This window comes from Diadema antillarum, unplaced genomic scaffold (assembly GCF_040938485.1).
Source record: "Diadema antillarum isolate AM-2024a unplaced genomic scaffold, OU_Dant_1.0 seq00000998_RagTag, whole genome shotgun sequence".
Classification (NCBI taxonomy): Eukaryota; Metazoa; Echinodermata; class Echinoidea; order Diadematoida; family Diadematidae; genus Diadema; species Diadema antillarum.
In genome coordinates, this window is record NW_027271836.1 from 2,191,531 (window position 1) to 2,206,173 (window position 14,643).

Below are 14,643 nucleotides of genomic sequence, written 5' to 3' on the forward strand. Positions count from 1 at the left end.
TTTCGGTATTACTGCCACAGCGACTGGCACATATCGCGCGCTACATACCGTATACCGGAAAGAGAGGTGAGAAAAATGTTGGGTAAATAGCAGGTTCTTAATCTTGATATTTAATAGGTTTGTTTGCAGACTTGAAGAACGTATCATATGCAGTAATTGATCTTGCCTAGTTTCGTAGTGCTCACACTTACAGCTGACATGTTCTTTACGTGCCTGGCACATGGTTGTGTGCGTGCTTAAAATTAGATGCCTGCAATGGCCAATGTGCAATGATACATGAAAAAGACCCCTAACCTAATAATGAAACAAAAAATAAATACAAATAAATTCTATAGGTCTAGACAGGTCTAGTGAAGCATCTTTTAACAGCTCACCCAATAGCTACCTTAGCCTGTTTCAGACATTTTTTTGCGATTCCATTCTTGATAGAAAAAAAATTTAAAAGAAAGAAGAACTTTATAGAAGAAGAAAGTAAGAAAGAAAGAAAAAATAACAATTAAAATTACTAGTCATTGCTACAATTAATTTGCTACAAATAAGGTGGTAATCATGAGACCCATGAGTCTATGACTTGACATTCAGCCAGCTGGTACTGCATGGTGTGATGTAGGTAACACTATTGCCCAATTTTCCGTGTATAGCGTTTATAGGCGCGCGTACATGTGCGAAGTACTGTCATACTGTGTCTTCGATATGGGAATGTTTATATTGCAATGTGCCTTGCTTAAATACATGTCAATAACATAGTTTAGAGTGGTTCAAGACTGGTATATCTTGACTTTGTACAAGGGAAAAGATATTGAAGTAGTGCATGTGCCGATAAGTCTTTTACAGAATCCCTGTAAATGCCTGGTAGAATTTATGTCAAATCTGTAAATGATTTTTTTTTCTTCAGAACTCGTGCCAAAGGGGTGAAACACTTGATTCTTCTTGCTGGTACTTGAGAGTAAGAGACCATGGTGCGAAGAGAAGGAACCCGCTTTGGTCTTGCTACCAGCCACAACGTCAGGCGTCTGCCCTTCCCTTACAAACAACTCTACAGCAGGCAGAGTATCGTAGTCAAGACCAAGATTGATGGCGAGGACCATCACGTCAAGAAATCTGCCAAGGCTGCTGTGAAGAGGCAAATGGAACATGGTGCTTTCACTATCACAGGTGAGATATATTTTACTGTTAAATGATTGTGTTTGTCTTTTTATTGTTGTTCCTCTGTAGGCCCTATATCCTCACAAGAAAGGAAAAAGAATTCCAAGCACTTTTTGACAGCCTGCTTGCTTAGGATTTTGTTTTAGTAAACAGTTGGAAATGAGGAGAAAAGTTTTCTTCCTACAGCAAAAAATCACAAAATAATTGTTGAGCGTACTAGATTTATTGCATGTCATTTCTTTATTTGTGTGTGTCTGGTTTATGTAGATGTTGCTCATTTGCCAGTATGATATTGATATTAGGTCAATCATGTTACATTTGACAGTATGAATTACAATCTATGAGTGATGGAAATATCAAAGGGAGTAATGCAACGGCCCCTACAATCTGTCAGCTGCACTTTATTATTTTCTTCTTCCTCATATTTTCATTTCTATTGCTTTTAACAGGCGATGATGAAAAGCATGGTGTGACATTCTCCTTGAACAAAGCCAAGCGCTGGGAGGTCATTACCGACATCAAGGATGAGGAAGATTACTATGGTAACCATAGCATCGTCACAGAGCATCACTTGCTTAACCGCAACTCGGCATCCAGTGCATGTGTCGGCGTGTACGACTCACTTGCAGAGGAGGTTTCGAGATCACCGAGGAAGAAGTACACTAGGGCTGCTGACCTACTCAGCAGCAAGGAAAAGGAAGAAGTGACGAATGAGGATGCCAACTTTGGAAAGAAGAACGGGAAGAGGTCAAAGAAAGGGAAGAGACATCTGGAGGAAGAGAATGTACTTCCAAGTACCATCCAGTATGACATCTCCACAGCACCTCCCAGGCAAACCTTCCAGACCTATTGCAACCCTGCGGGACATTCAGGTGAGAGATGAAACAAAATTTTACATGTGTTTCTCAACAAAATGTTTTAAGTTTTGCCTGGCACAATGACACACAAATTGTAAATCCCTCATGATACTTGATATGTACTGGTGAGCATTATATGCATTCTCATTCTTTGAAGTGAAGCAGGTTAAGCATGGGGAAGTTCGTATAAACACATTGGGAATAAAAGGTGAAAATGTGATGCTGCATGAATTTTATTCAGCGGGATTGGGCATCATGCGTTGACAAGTGCAATAGAGGAAATTAAACAAATTTTGTTCCTTTCCACCACCAAATCCTCCTGTCTTGTTGATCAGGTAGGGAATAAAAGTGTGTTCTTTATTGTTTCTAGAAGGACCTTTCCTTATGTTTAAACTGCTGTTAACTGTGTATTTTATTATCTCCTCTTCTTTTTCCTTTTTTTTTGTAGATCTTGGAAAACGTAAGAAAAATAGCAGAAATAGAACCAGGAAGCATCAATACTGTGTGCGGGATGTCTTCTCCAACGAACAATGGGAGATGGAGGAGGACCTTGCCAATGAGTGGGAGGAAGAAGAGGAGCAGTATTGGCAAGAAGAGACCAAGGATGCCAAGCCCTACCAGGTGTGTGCTGATGCCTTGGCAGTTCTCATCAGCAAGGGGATGGCAGCAAAAACTACATGTACACCACCACCCAGGAACAGAAGGAATGAGGTTAGACCAGGGAGCCAGCAACCTCTGGGCACAAAGGACAGAGTCTTTTCAATTGATAGAGCAGACGCCATCACAGCGATCCATCCTGCATACATCTTATCAGTTAGGGAGGAGAGAAAGATGAGGAGGATCGCATTAGAAACTGAGCGGCGGAAATACATCCTGGAGGTGGAGAAGGAGCAGGAGGAAAAGGTGGCTGAGCAATCCACTGAGATGCACGAAAAGCCAAGTGTAGCCGCATCAGTGAAAACCAAAGACCTCTTGAGTGAGAGCCTGAGGGGAAAGTTTGGGGAGAGGTACATCGAGGGTCATTGCATGCCGCGCCGATTCGCCGTCAACATCACGGATGGTATCGTTGATCACCGGAAGGCGAAGAATGAGGGAGATCTCATCGCCAGCAGCCTCTTACAGACTGGCCATCATGTGTTTGCTGTATTTGACTGTATGCTGGATCCGCGCCTTGGTTTTGGCTCGGTCGACAAGTGGGCAGAGGAGGTCAGAGTGAAAGTGTGTGGAGTGACAGAGGATCGAGCCCTACTTACCAAATGTGTAACAGGTCTTGAAATCTGCGGAATCTCTGATGTGATCTACACCACCACAAGAGCAGTGGCAGCACTGCCAGTTCACAGGTAAGATTCCCTATTACTTGCAACTTACATGAAGGGTACATTTTCAATTGAGAACAAGGACACTTCTACTATGTACCAAATTTCTTATCCTCCATTTCTCAAATGAAGATGTACCGAATGATCATGTACTGTCATATTGATAACAGTGATAGCCTTTACTTGCTTGTATAGATAACTCAATTGTAGCAGTGAGACTCAAACTCACTGTGTATTTTACCGAGTTTGTGGTGATCTCAGTTATGAATCGAGACAGAGCAGAATCATCTTTGTGAAATGTACAATAAAAACGAGGTAATGTTGGTAAAGAGGTTAGAAGAGATACTGAGGTTCAGAGTGAGATATTGTGACATCACACACCAATTAGCTATTTATTGGACAGTGAAGCATGTGAGAGTGAAGGGACGTTACTTGTGGAATCTTCCAAGTTAGGCAAATAAAATTATTGCACATTCACTTGCACACTACTTGAAAATTCTCAATCATTTGTTCTACCAGTTGTAAGAGCATCGTTAAACATTGTCAATTTTGCAGATGCCTCAAATCCTGATATCTCACCAAATGCACCACTTCACTGTTGCATACACGTATGTCAGGATCACAGTTTTTCTGTTGGATCATGTGGGTAATGAAAATAGCATTTTTTTTTTTTTGACAGGTATCTTATGGAACGGTCCACGATGTCAGATCAAGTTGAGCCACGAATCGCCACAAAGACCCTTCAATCTGCTCTTGGCTGGCAGTATGAAGTAACCTCTCCACACAAGGCTACTGCCCAGGTAAGGATCAGCCAGGGATGTATCAGATATTACCTTGGAAGACCAGATGCAGCTTAATTGATTGTGTATACTTGATTTTACCTTTCATACAATCAGAAGCAATGGACAATGATAGTGGGAGATGTTAAGTGATATGCCATATTTATGGCCAGTTGAGCATTCATATTGAATTCAATTTCCATTTGATATGTGCTGGTCTTCTCAGTTGTACCATTTGTCTCTACATTGGATTGCTTATCAAAGTTTAAGTTTGTTGATATTTTGCTCATTTCCAAGAGTAAAGCGGGTGAGGGAATTTCTTAATTTTTCTTCATAGGCATGCTCTATTCAGTTTTTGAGCCAGTTCTTTCTGGAAAAGAAAAAAAATCAATTCAGTTTGTCATCATGCAGAGCTGAAGCCCCTTTTGACTTCCTGCCTCCATCATGACAATTTTTAGCACTGCCCTCTTTTGGAGGGAGAGAGGAGGGATAGAATGTTTGAAAACAGGTAGCATGTACTGATATACATATGACTTATTGAGCTATACATCTCGGCATTTAGTGTATATAGTGACAAACATAGATATTTGTAGCAGTATACCAGCATATAAGCTAGGAGCAGTGTTTGTTGAGCCATTTGGTTTTTTTTTTTTCGATTTTTGTAATTTGTAAGCAAAATATTTAGATAAATGACTGTAAGTTTATCTTCTCCATTTTCTGTATAGACAATATACCAAAACACTGGTCAGCGTAGGCCGACTGGTACTATGGCCCCATCTGCAGCATCCAATGAATGTGACTACTGCAGCATCTGCTATGAGGAGCTGAGTGAGATGTGTCCTGGCACCGCTCTGACTGCCTGCAGCCATTGGTTTTGTGACCAGTGCTGGAGCAGTCACATGATGTCAAGGGTGGAGCAGGGAGACCTCAACATCACCTGTCCAGTAAGTTTGTCACAAAGGGATCATTTAACATGAAGCATTGTAGACTCAATCAGACTAGAGAGGAAGATAGTAGAGGAAATAAAAAAAGGAGAAAGCAGAAGAAAAATAAGATAAGAAGAAAAGGAAATCAGAGCAAGAAATAGACTATCTGAGCAGACAAATACACAAGATTTCATGCTGTATGTCAGAACACATTTGTCAAAACCATTCTTTTATTTTTACTCCTGTTGCCAGGGTTACCAGTGCACCAGTCTTGTGGATGAGGTTACCTTGATGTCGTTCCTCCCAGCCACATTCTTCGCTCGTCACCGGAATAGCAAGGTGAATACTGCCCTCATGCTGCATCCAGAGCTCAGGTGGTGCCCGAGTCCATCGTGCGGTCGTCTGCTCAAACTGTCCAGTCATAGGACGGATGTTGGTAATGGGGTTGGGATCCCTGTCAACTGCAGTTGTGGTACATTCTGGTGCTCCGAGTGCAAAGAAGAAGCCCATTGGCCGGCTTCTTGCCAGCAGGCAGAGGCATACCGCAAAGAGGCAAAAACTTTGCTCAGTAAGTGCCTAGTGACATCTCTATCTTGATTTCAATATTTCAATAGCAATAAAATTTTTGTGCAATAATGGCAAATTCTTAGACATGAATGATCTCTTCTGTTTTTTACTCAGTTCAGTATTGTGCAGGTAGAACGTGTATTCTTTACTTTCAAAGTTTTGTAGTCTGACTCTTGGCTTTGCTATCTTATTTGGTGTATTCATATATGATGTATTTCTGATGAATCCATTCTACAAACTTGTATCTTTTATTCTCAACTCATTTGAGCAATCATGTTTTAGATGAGTAGTGACATGCAATACATTAATTGTTCAGTTTCCTCATCATCAATTCAAAATAAAAATGTAAGAATGAAAAGAAATGTCAAAAGCTGATGTTCACAAAAATAGACCAATACAAATGTCTTGGCATGCATTTTTATCATGATTACTGTATACGCCGAATATTTCACGAGGTTTTTATTTTCGTGAATTTCGCGAGTCGGGTGCTATTCGCGAAATTAAAGACACGCGAAAATATTGACTCTGAACCCGATGTGAATATGACGTATGCCTGTACATTTCTCCATTCAGTACAGGACTCCACCATCGCGAATTTAACCGCTCTGGAAATTGTCGGGAATTCCTGATTCGCGAAAATTTAGACTCGTGAAATATATGGTGTATACAGTATTTGTTTGGGAAGCATATTAGGGTACAGAGTAGTCACTCAATTGTGGAAAACATTTGTTCCAAAAAGCGATTTTTTTTTTTCCTTTATAATTGGTGAACTTGCCTTGCACATTGTTTTGTTGAATAATGTCTTCTGCCTGGTGATCAGGAGAGTGAAACCCAATTGTTTGTGTTACTTTTTAAAATGATATCCTCATGTCATACCTTAGCTTCAGTGACAGAAAGTGGTTGTGAAAGAATGAGTGTATTCTTCAATAACATACGTTGATGCAGTGGGTTGTGGAAATATTGAAAAAATTTTGACCCCTCCCTTTTTTAGAGCTTCAAAGCACTCGTGACCGTCCTTTTCGAGTACCAACCAAGAGGTGTCCCCGATGCCACTATCCCATTGAGAAGTCGTATGGCTGTAACCACATGGTGTGCAAGTGCGGACATGAATTCTGCTGGGAATGCGGCCAAAACTGGGAAAACGGTCATTTCTACTATCGCTGCAAGAATGAGGGAAGGTGGAAATACCAGGTAAGTTGCCGTCGGATGAGATGCAAGTGTGGTATCATCCTTGAATTTAAACGCATGCTTGTTCGGACTCGTTGGTATGTTACTGCATGTTTTTAAGCTGAATTTGAGACAATCTAGTAGATTCCTGGCTAATTTCCTAAAGTCCTGACACTCATATTTATTTCTAATCAACATCATTTTTTTGTCTACCTTCCTTGGACTTTTTAATCATCCTTGGTGCAGTTCTTGTCTTTCTGGAAAATATTACAGAAAACATGAAAAAAGAAAGAAACCTGGGAGGTCAGAGTTAATGTATGTCTCTGCTGACCCTTCTAAACCTATCAGTTTTTAACTCTGAATACTTTCTTGATCGTCACAAACCTGTATAATTAATCTTAAAGATGTGGTTAGCATGATGTGTGTTATTTTTTGTTGATTCAAGATTACAGACCATGCTGGTTTCCAGTTCTTCCCGCATAGATGAAGAACAAGACAAACCGCAAATTAATTATTATTATTTTTTTTCCATCAAGTGAATATTAGAAATTGATCACAGTAGGCCTTGTTGTTCAGATTTGGCTAATCGAGACTCTTACAGTGTCGCTGAAGGTTTTTTTTTCCTTCTACTATCTCCTTAATCTTTGATGGTAATCACTCAGTGTGTGTTATAATTTGTCATCAACCATTAGATGTACACCATAGAGCCTGTGGAGAAGGTAGAGAAGAGTGCACTGGAGCTGGCTGTCATGCATCACAGAAACACTACCTCCGTGGCCTGCCACCGCAGAATGCGGAAAGCCACAAAGTTGGCATCGCGAATGGTAAGGTCACGTTTTGTATAGCTGCAACCAATTTCAACAACTTTCAGTGTTAATCATTGAGTGAGAATGTATGCACGGGAATGTCAAGAAAATATGATATGTATCGCAAGCATTATACTATTTGATGGATGATACAAATTTGTGGATGGTTAACTCAAAGATCAAAAACAGCAGCGATATAAGGGTGGAACAAATATTTTCTCCAATCAAAGGGGTATTGTTTGCAATGTCATACTGTGGAGACACTGTTCACTGCATTAACTTTATTAAAACAATATTTTCATCTATTGTTTATTTCAAAGGTATCAGTTCACTTGCAAAATTCACAAAAATAAACCACCACAAGACTTATGGCACATACATACATGATGGAACTTGATGAATATATAAACTGATATGTCAAGATGTAGTTAAAGGGGTGGCATTTAGAATTCAGGAAGGGAACAATATTTTTTAAACATTGTTGCACATGAATGAGAAAGTTGATTGTTATCAAACATTGATAAAGGTATTTCTGTTTTAGATACATGTGCAAACAAAACACTGGAGTGGAAATATACTTGCATATTAATACAGCTGCTTTAGGTATTACAAATTTGTTGTTTTTATCCTTCAGATCTCATGGCAAAGGTGGCACATAATTCAATTACATTTTATTTTCAATTTGCTTCTACATGCAGACGCATGATGGTGAAAATGGCCATAAATTTGGTGATGCAACTTCATTGCTGTAATGAATTTTGAAACTGTGATGATAGAATATCATATCATGACATTACTTTTATTCCTTTCTCCCACCCACCCCTTATTCCAGAAGGATCACACCAATACTGGATCAAAGTCTGATTCTGGTAGAAATCTTTCTCACTCTTCCCCATCTGCTGCCATGGCAACCAGTGAGATAAACCCTTTGTCATATCATCATGAAATTAAGGGAATCTTCAGAAGCACTGCCACCTTCATTTCAGAGGTAAATGAACTGATATTCATTGGGGTTTGATTGTGTAATACTCTGTAGATACATTGTTGATTTATAATTGATTATCATTTATAATATGCTATTCTACACAGAAAGTCCTAGAAAGTCTGTCTTGTATCATGAATGGAAATAACTGTGCTGGGTGACATATTCTAATGTTTTGGGTGAAAATTACAGTGAAGGCATTGAATATCAATTTGGATAACTGAAGGATACATGTGGTATGAACAAGCAGTTACAGTGATATTTAACCAAAGAAGCAAATGTCCTCACCGTTATTGTCATCACGATTCAGGAAAGAGTGATGTTAATTCATTTTGAATCACAACTTTGTCTTATCACGACTTGGTCTATGCCATGAAGACATGGAAACCTACAGCTGTGATTTTGCTTTTTACAGTGAATACAGTAATTCATGATTATCATAATGTCATGATGTTTCTATTGAAAAGCAAGCAAGCAAACAACAAAGTTAAGTTAAGTGTTCAGGGATTGAAACTGTAATCTGCTCTTCAGGTGAGATATGAAAAGACATCTTATCCCCATTTCCATTTTTGATTGCCTTTCATTATGCAGGCGGAGTTTGTTCTTCAGCACCTAGAGATCTTCCTCTCGAATGCCCCACCCGGCAACCAGAAGAGAGTCCTTTCTGAACACAGGGCCAGACTCATCTTTATATTAGATGTCCTTCATAAGGTAGGATTATAGTTTAATCACAAGCTGTCATGAAACAACACTTATCTAAGAGCTTTTGACTGTTGTTCTTTGAATGTTGACCGAAATGTGTTTTGGGAAATATCTGTATAAGTTCCTTGCTGAAAACTTTACAGTCTTCAAGTAAGATGTAATGCTATTTTCTGAAGATTTTGAAATTATAATTTGCGGGGTATTGACCATGAAAGCAGTCTTAGCAGTTTAGATGCATATATCACTTATGTTGACGATATGATTGATCTATTGATCCCTCTTATATACTTGTTACATGATTTAATCTGTGGTCAAATGATTCAGCATCAAAACAGTTTTCTGTGCGTAAACTCCTACTTCAGACTTTACAAGGGGCTCTATGTACAGAATTAGGAAGGTTTACTTTTAGTCCCTGGCTTGCTTTACAAATTGCAGATAGTCAATAGCATAATACATAATGCATCCAAAAACGTGAATGATAGAGTATATGTGGCAGGTCAGTTTAGAGTGGAGTTTTTTTATGAAGCAGCACTTTAGTGTCCTATTGTTTCTCCATTCTTCCATTCAGATTATAAACAAAGCTGCCAAACGAGACATCCACAAGATCCAGCACCTGTTGCATTGTGGGAAAAGTAGTCTGAAGTGGATCGCCCTGGCTGCAACGCGCCTCTCAGGCACCATGGCTTCAACAGCTGCCAAGGAAGAGTGAATGCTGGCATAGACAATACTGACTGGCTAGCATAATGTATTTGACTGAATAGTGTGTACTGGATTTATGTGCAAACATGGACATGTTTTTGCAAGTTTTGCTTCAGTCCTTTTTCTTGCTATATCGATGAGAGTTTGTCAGTGTAAACAACTGCTGCAATATATCATTTGTGTGTGTGTGTGTGTGTGTGTGTGTGTGTGTGTGTGTGTGTGTGTGTGATTGAGTGTCTTTCAGAATCTTTCACAAAAATGTCTTTCAAAATCCCCAGGTGAAATACTGTGAGTACTTTATTTGGAATAAATATCTCACACCTAGTGAATGCTGTTGAAATTATTTGCAGTCATAGATTTCTCTAGGAAGGCTGTTGAAGAGATAGAATCTACAAATGTGATGAGACGGTCTTGATTGCAATATTTTCTTTTGTGAAGCAAAGTGCTCTTAGAACATTCGTGCCTTACCCTTGTCAAATTGAAGAAGTCTAATGAAATTGGATATGAAGAAATATTCAGTATATAAGTGACTGCCCAACTCAAAACCCACAAAAAAGTCATTGATTAGGATTATTTGTAATGGGCCAAGATATGTCATTTTGATTGGCCAACTCAATTGTTCTAAGTTTGTCTTACCTGAGAGAATACTGTTTTTTCTACCTAATATCAAAATTAGATGGCATAAAACCAAACCAAAATCAAGAAATTAACAGTTTTACTGGAACTTTTTTTTCTGCCAGGAAATTGATACTTCTTCACAACATTCCAGAGTGACCCTAAGCTTTAAATCATCATTTCTTCCTTTTTTGTTAAACTGCTCCTCCTAACTCTCTCGTATTTCAATCATTTTTTTTTTTTGAGTGGGCTTGATTGGTCAAATTTTAACAAGTTATATTTATTCTAAAGCAAAGAGCCTTCTCTTTGAAACTATGTAGAAAAGCGGACATTCATTTTGGCCTATTGTGGTTTTTTTTTTTATTGGTGGGTTTTGAGCTGAGTAGTCTGCTTTAATATGCACATGTCTTTGGAGGAAACACAGAAATATATCTTCCCTTCTATTTCCCTGATGTTTATTTGACTGCACACAATCATGGCATTTTGCACTTGTGTAAAGTTATCATTATGTTATGTTACAATATATTTAGTGTCTTAACCCATTGAGGATGGTTTGATTTGCTACAAAATGCATTTCCCACAGACACCTGCTCGAGTATACTTGGGACTCGTCCTCAACGGGTTAAAGTGAAAATGTCGAATAAATGGAAGCATTAAAAAAAGTACAATGAGAGGGATATGGTGGCTATTCATTTGAACATTCCGCTGTAACTTCAAGCATTTTTTAGGTTGCCTCTCTGAGCAGTAAGAGCTACTGTAAGTTATTGTCACATTTTTTTTTTTCTAATACTAGTTTTCTCTGTGATTATGGATGCTCCTTTTATATTCTGGATTCATAGAGGAATGAAAAAACAGAATGAGTCACCAATAAATTTGGAATGCATTTTCCAGTAGCAAGAAAGAAGCATTTACATACAGTTATGTTCAGAATTCTTATAGATAAAGGGCAGGACAGTTGTCAAATATTTGTACAAACCTTTGAAATCTGTGCAATATCTATGCCTTGATGTCTTTGTACACTTGGCCCCATAGATGATTGTATTTGGATTTACTTTGTAATGTACCATGAAATTTCAAGCTCAGTAGTTTGCAGTGATAATTGCTGATGAATTATTCTGATCAGGGGAACAACTAATTTTGTCCCCATCGTGCCAATTATACATTGCATTTGTGCAATTGTATTATGTGACTGCCTACCCACTGAAATGTACTCATGTGGAAATATGTATATTGGTGAAATATAAAAGCTGAAGATATGAATTGGGAAATATACAGTGAAATCCATGAATGATTCTTTTGCATTCCTACTTTGGAATTGGAATTTCCTGTGATTTTTTATGTGCATGCATGTGGCATTCTTTTTGTGTGTGTAAGCATGGGACATGAAGTGTGTGAAGGGTTCTATATTCTAATGTACTATTTTATGTATGAGTGTGTGTTCCTGTGAGTATGGATGTGTATATTACTGTAATAAATAAATAGCAGATAGGAGACAGATTTAGATAAGAGAGAGTTATATCCATAATACTTTCATCTATCTATCTACTGTACGAGCTGAAATTTTTGCGTACAGATATTTTGGCAAATTGCTACTTGGAGGACATTTTCGTGTGTTGTTAATTTCGCGATTGCGAGGGTCTAACTGAACTTGGTTATTCACGCGTCGTTATTTTCGCGGTTCAAAGGCGATACGTGAAATTCGTGAAAATAAAACCACCACAAAAATTTCAGCTCGTACAGTATCTATTTATCTCATCTACGATATATCATATCTATCTGTTTGTCTACCTATCTGTCTATATATCTCTCTAGCTGTGTATCTACATGATTATATATATATATTGACAGCAAAGCTTGCACAGAGACGTAGCCGATGTTGGGTAGCACCCTTTTAATTAAGCTTTCGGGCGAATTGCCCTTCTTCAGAATCTACAATGACAATAACAACATATAAACAAAATCAACCTCGGTGTAAATTCATACTGAACTTAACTAACCTTCAATATTATACATTCAAAAATATACTAAACATAACAATAAATACAAAACATACAAACAAACATAGTATTAATAAATACAATCACAGAACAAAAAAACTTACTGTATTACTGCTGAGTGCGGTCTTGTGATGTTGTTTGTGTAAAGATTGTGGCCGGGTGTATCTTATATGTGTATGTGTGTGTATAATTCTACTATATATATATATATATATATATATATATATATGTATATATACATATAATATATATAATTTATGTAATCATATTCACATATTGTGTGTATATGTTTACATGTGTATGATGTAATACATATATATTATATATATATATATATATATATATATATATATATTATATAGGCTATTTGCAGAAAGGCAATTATTTCTAAAATGATTTTCAAAATATGCTGCATATAGTGTAGTGTGCATCTGGTTATGATATAAACTCAGTTTTTATCATCCATCACCTTGTCATCCCAAATATATTATTGTCGTTGGCAGCCCCAAGAAAAGGTAGATTATAATGCAAACAAGGAGATTATGACAGTCATCAAAAGGTCAATCGAATAATCAACTTTGCTTTGGAATTTGTAGTGAAACAAAGTATAGAAATTTAGAATAGAAATCTAGTGAAGAATTTATCTGCGCCATTTCTTAAAATCTCAGGACTTTTTTTCTTACGAATTGTACATATTTATATTAACCCACAGGTATAAACGATGACAAAATGCATTGTTCCTCTTTTCATCTGTACAGTTTGATTTTGCCTGTAATCCATGCAATTCTTTTATATTTAATGCTTAGATTGACATGAATACATGCACATATCTCTGGCATCTGGCAATTAATTCTTATGTGTTATCAATTTTAAAGCAATGGAATGTAATAAAAAACAATGAAATCATGGGCATGATAGTGACAGATATGATGAAGAAACAGTTCTGTTAGAAAGATAAATCGATGGACACAATGACACTGATAGTAATAATCATGAAACAGGACTCAAGATAATAATGATTATGATACAATACTGTAATGACAATGACAATGAAGTTGTGTAAACGATACATTTCGATTCCCTTGGTTAGGAAGTGGTAAGAAGGTGACGAAGCAGAAGAAGAATGAGAAGAAAAGAGGGATGGTGATGATGATGATGACGATTATAATGTTTATGATGATCAAATTCAAAATTGGGATGGAATACTAAATATGAAAACATTTCATTAGCCCCGATCGAAAGAGAACCAAATGCCTGTCACGGTAGGGGAAACAGACTACAATTTAAAGGACAAGTCCACCTTCATATACATAAGGATTGAGAGAATGCAGCAATATTAGTAGAGCACATCAGTGAAAATTTGAGGAAAATTGGACAATCCGTTCAAAAGTTATGAATATTTTAAGAATTTGCGCAGTCACTGCTGGAAGAAAAGACTACTACAGTATATGATGTCACATGCGTACAACTATATAAGGAATATAAAAAGAGAATTTCACAAAACTTTACTTTTTGAATAAAGTGCACAGTTCTTCGACTTGCTACTGACGTATGTTAAGGGTAATATTATTCCCCCTGCCTTCTGAAAGAGAGAAGTTGAGTGTTCTTTTGTTATGGGAGAAAAATGGAAATATGTTGAATTTTCTTTATTCTTTCTTTATATCGTTGTACTCATGTGACATCACAAGCTATAGTAGTCTTTTCATCCAGCCTTGAATGAGCAGAAACTTCAAAAATTGATAACTTTTTAACTGATTGTCCGATTTTGCTCAAGCTCTCACTGTTGTGTTCTACTAATATTGCTGCATTCACTCAACCCACATGTCTATGAAGGTGAACTTGTCCTTTAAGTAGTTAGGTTTTCTTGTAGAAGTGATACTGATGCAGTCCCTGCAGAAATATGCCCTTCACTTGAAAATCTCGAAAAGAGCATTATCGCAATGATTCAAATATTTTTCATATCCATTCACCCTCACAATTCAAGTAATTCCTACCCATCTAACAATGAACTCGTCCAAGTACTCGTGTTTTATTAGTCCAGACTCATGATTGATCGAATGGTCGAATGGTCGGGATTACGACCC

General features: G+C 37.5%; 2 protein-coding genes across 2 annotated transcripts; both read left to right on the forward strand.

Annotated features, from left to right (window-relative positions):
- Window positions 1-11: 11 nt before the first annotated feature.
- Window positions 12-5,621, forward strand: LOC139742376 (uncharacterized). Its single transcript, XM_071652954.1, has 7 exons — window positions 12-66; window positions 896-1,155; window positions 1,596-2,018; window positions 2,452-3,343; window positions 3,999-4,119; window positions 4,824-5,042; window positions 5,277-5,621. Exons 2-7 carry the CDS (start codon window positions 957-959, stop codon window positions 5,619-5,621), a joined length of 2,199 nt encoding a protein of 732 aa, XP_071509055.1. The 5' UTR covers window positions 12-66; window positions 896-956.
- Window positions 5,622-6,628: 1,007 nt separating this feature from the next.
- On the forward strand, window positions 6,629-9,964 carry LOC139742398 (uncharacterized). The gene is made up of 5 exons (XM_071652972.1): window positions 6,629-6,782; window positions 7,451-7,582; window positions 8,397-8,552; window positions 9,138-9,257; window positions 9,817-9,964. The coding sequence occupies exons 1-5, from the start codon at window positions 6,678-6,680 to the stop codon at window positions 9,955-9,957; spliced, it is 654 nt and encodes a 217-aa protein (XP_071509073.1). The 5' UTR covers window positions 6,629-6,677; the 3' UTR covers window positions 9,958-9,964.
- Window positions 9,965-14,643: the final 4,679 nt, after the last annotated feature.

What these genes read in the sequence shown, in the direction of transcription:
- LOC139742398 (XM_071652972.1), top strand. Translation starts at nt 6,678, where the DNA reads ATGGTGTGCAAGTGCGGACATGAATTCTGCTGGGAATGCGGCCAAAAC. An exon ending in AGGGAAGGTGGAAATACCAG is followed by an intron (nt 6,783 to 7,450) that starts GTAAGTTGCCGT and finishes ATCAACCATTAG; the next exon opens with ATGTACACCATAGAGCCTGT. An exon ending in TATTAGATGTCCTTCATAAG is followed by an intron (nt 9,258 to 9,816) that starts GTAGGATTATAG and finishes TCTTCCATTCAG; the next exon opens with ATTATAAACAAAGCTGCCAA.
- LOC139742376 (XM_071652954.1), top strand. Translation starts at nt 957, where the DNA reads ATGGTGCGAAGAGAAGGAACCCGCTTTGGTCTTGCTACCAGCCACAAC. An exon ending in TGGTGCTTTCACTATCACAG is followed by an intron (nt 1,156 to 1,595) that starts GTGAGATATATT and finishes TGCTTTTAACAG; the next exon opens with GCGATGATGAAAAGCATGGT. An exon ending in CAACCCTGCGGGACATTCAG is followed by an intron (nt 2,019 to 2,451) that starts GTGAGAGATGAA and finishes TTTTTTTTGTAG; the next exon opens with ATCTTGGAAAACGTAAGAAA.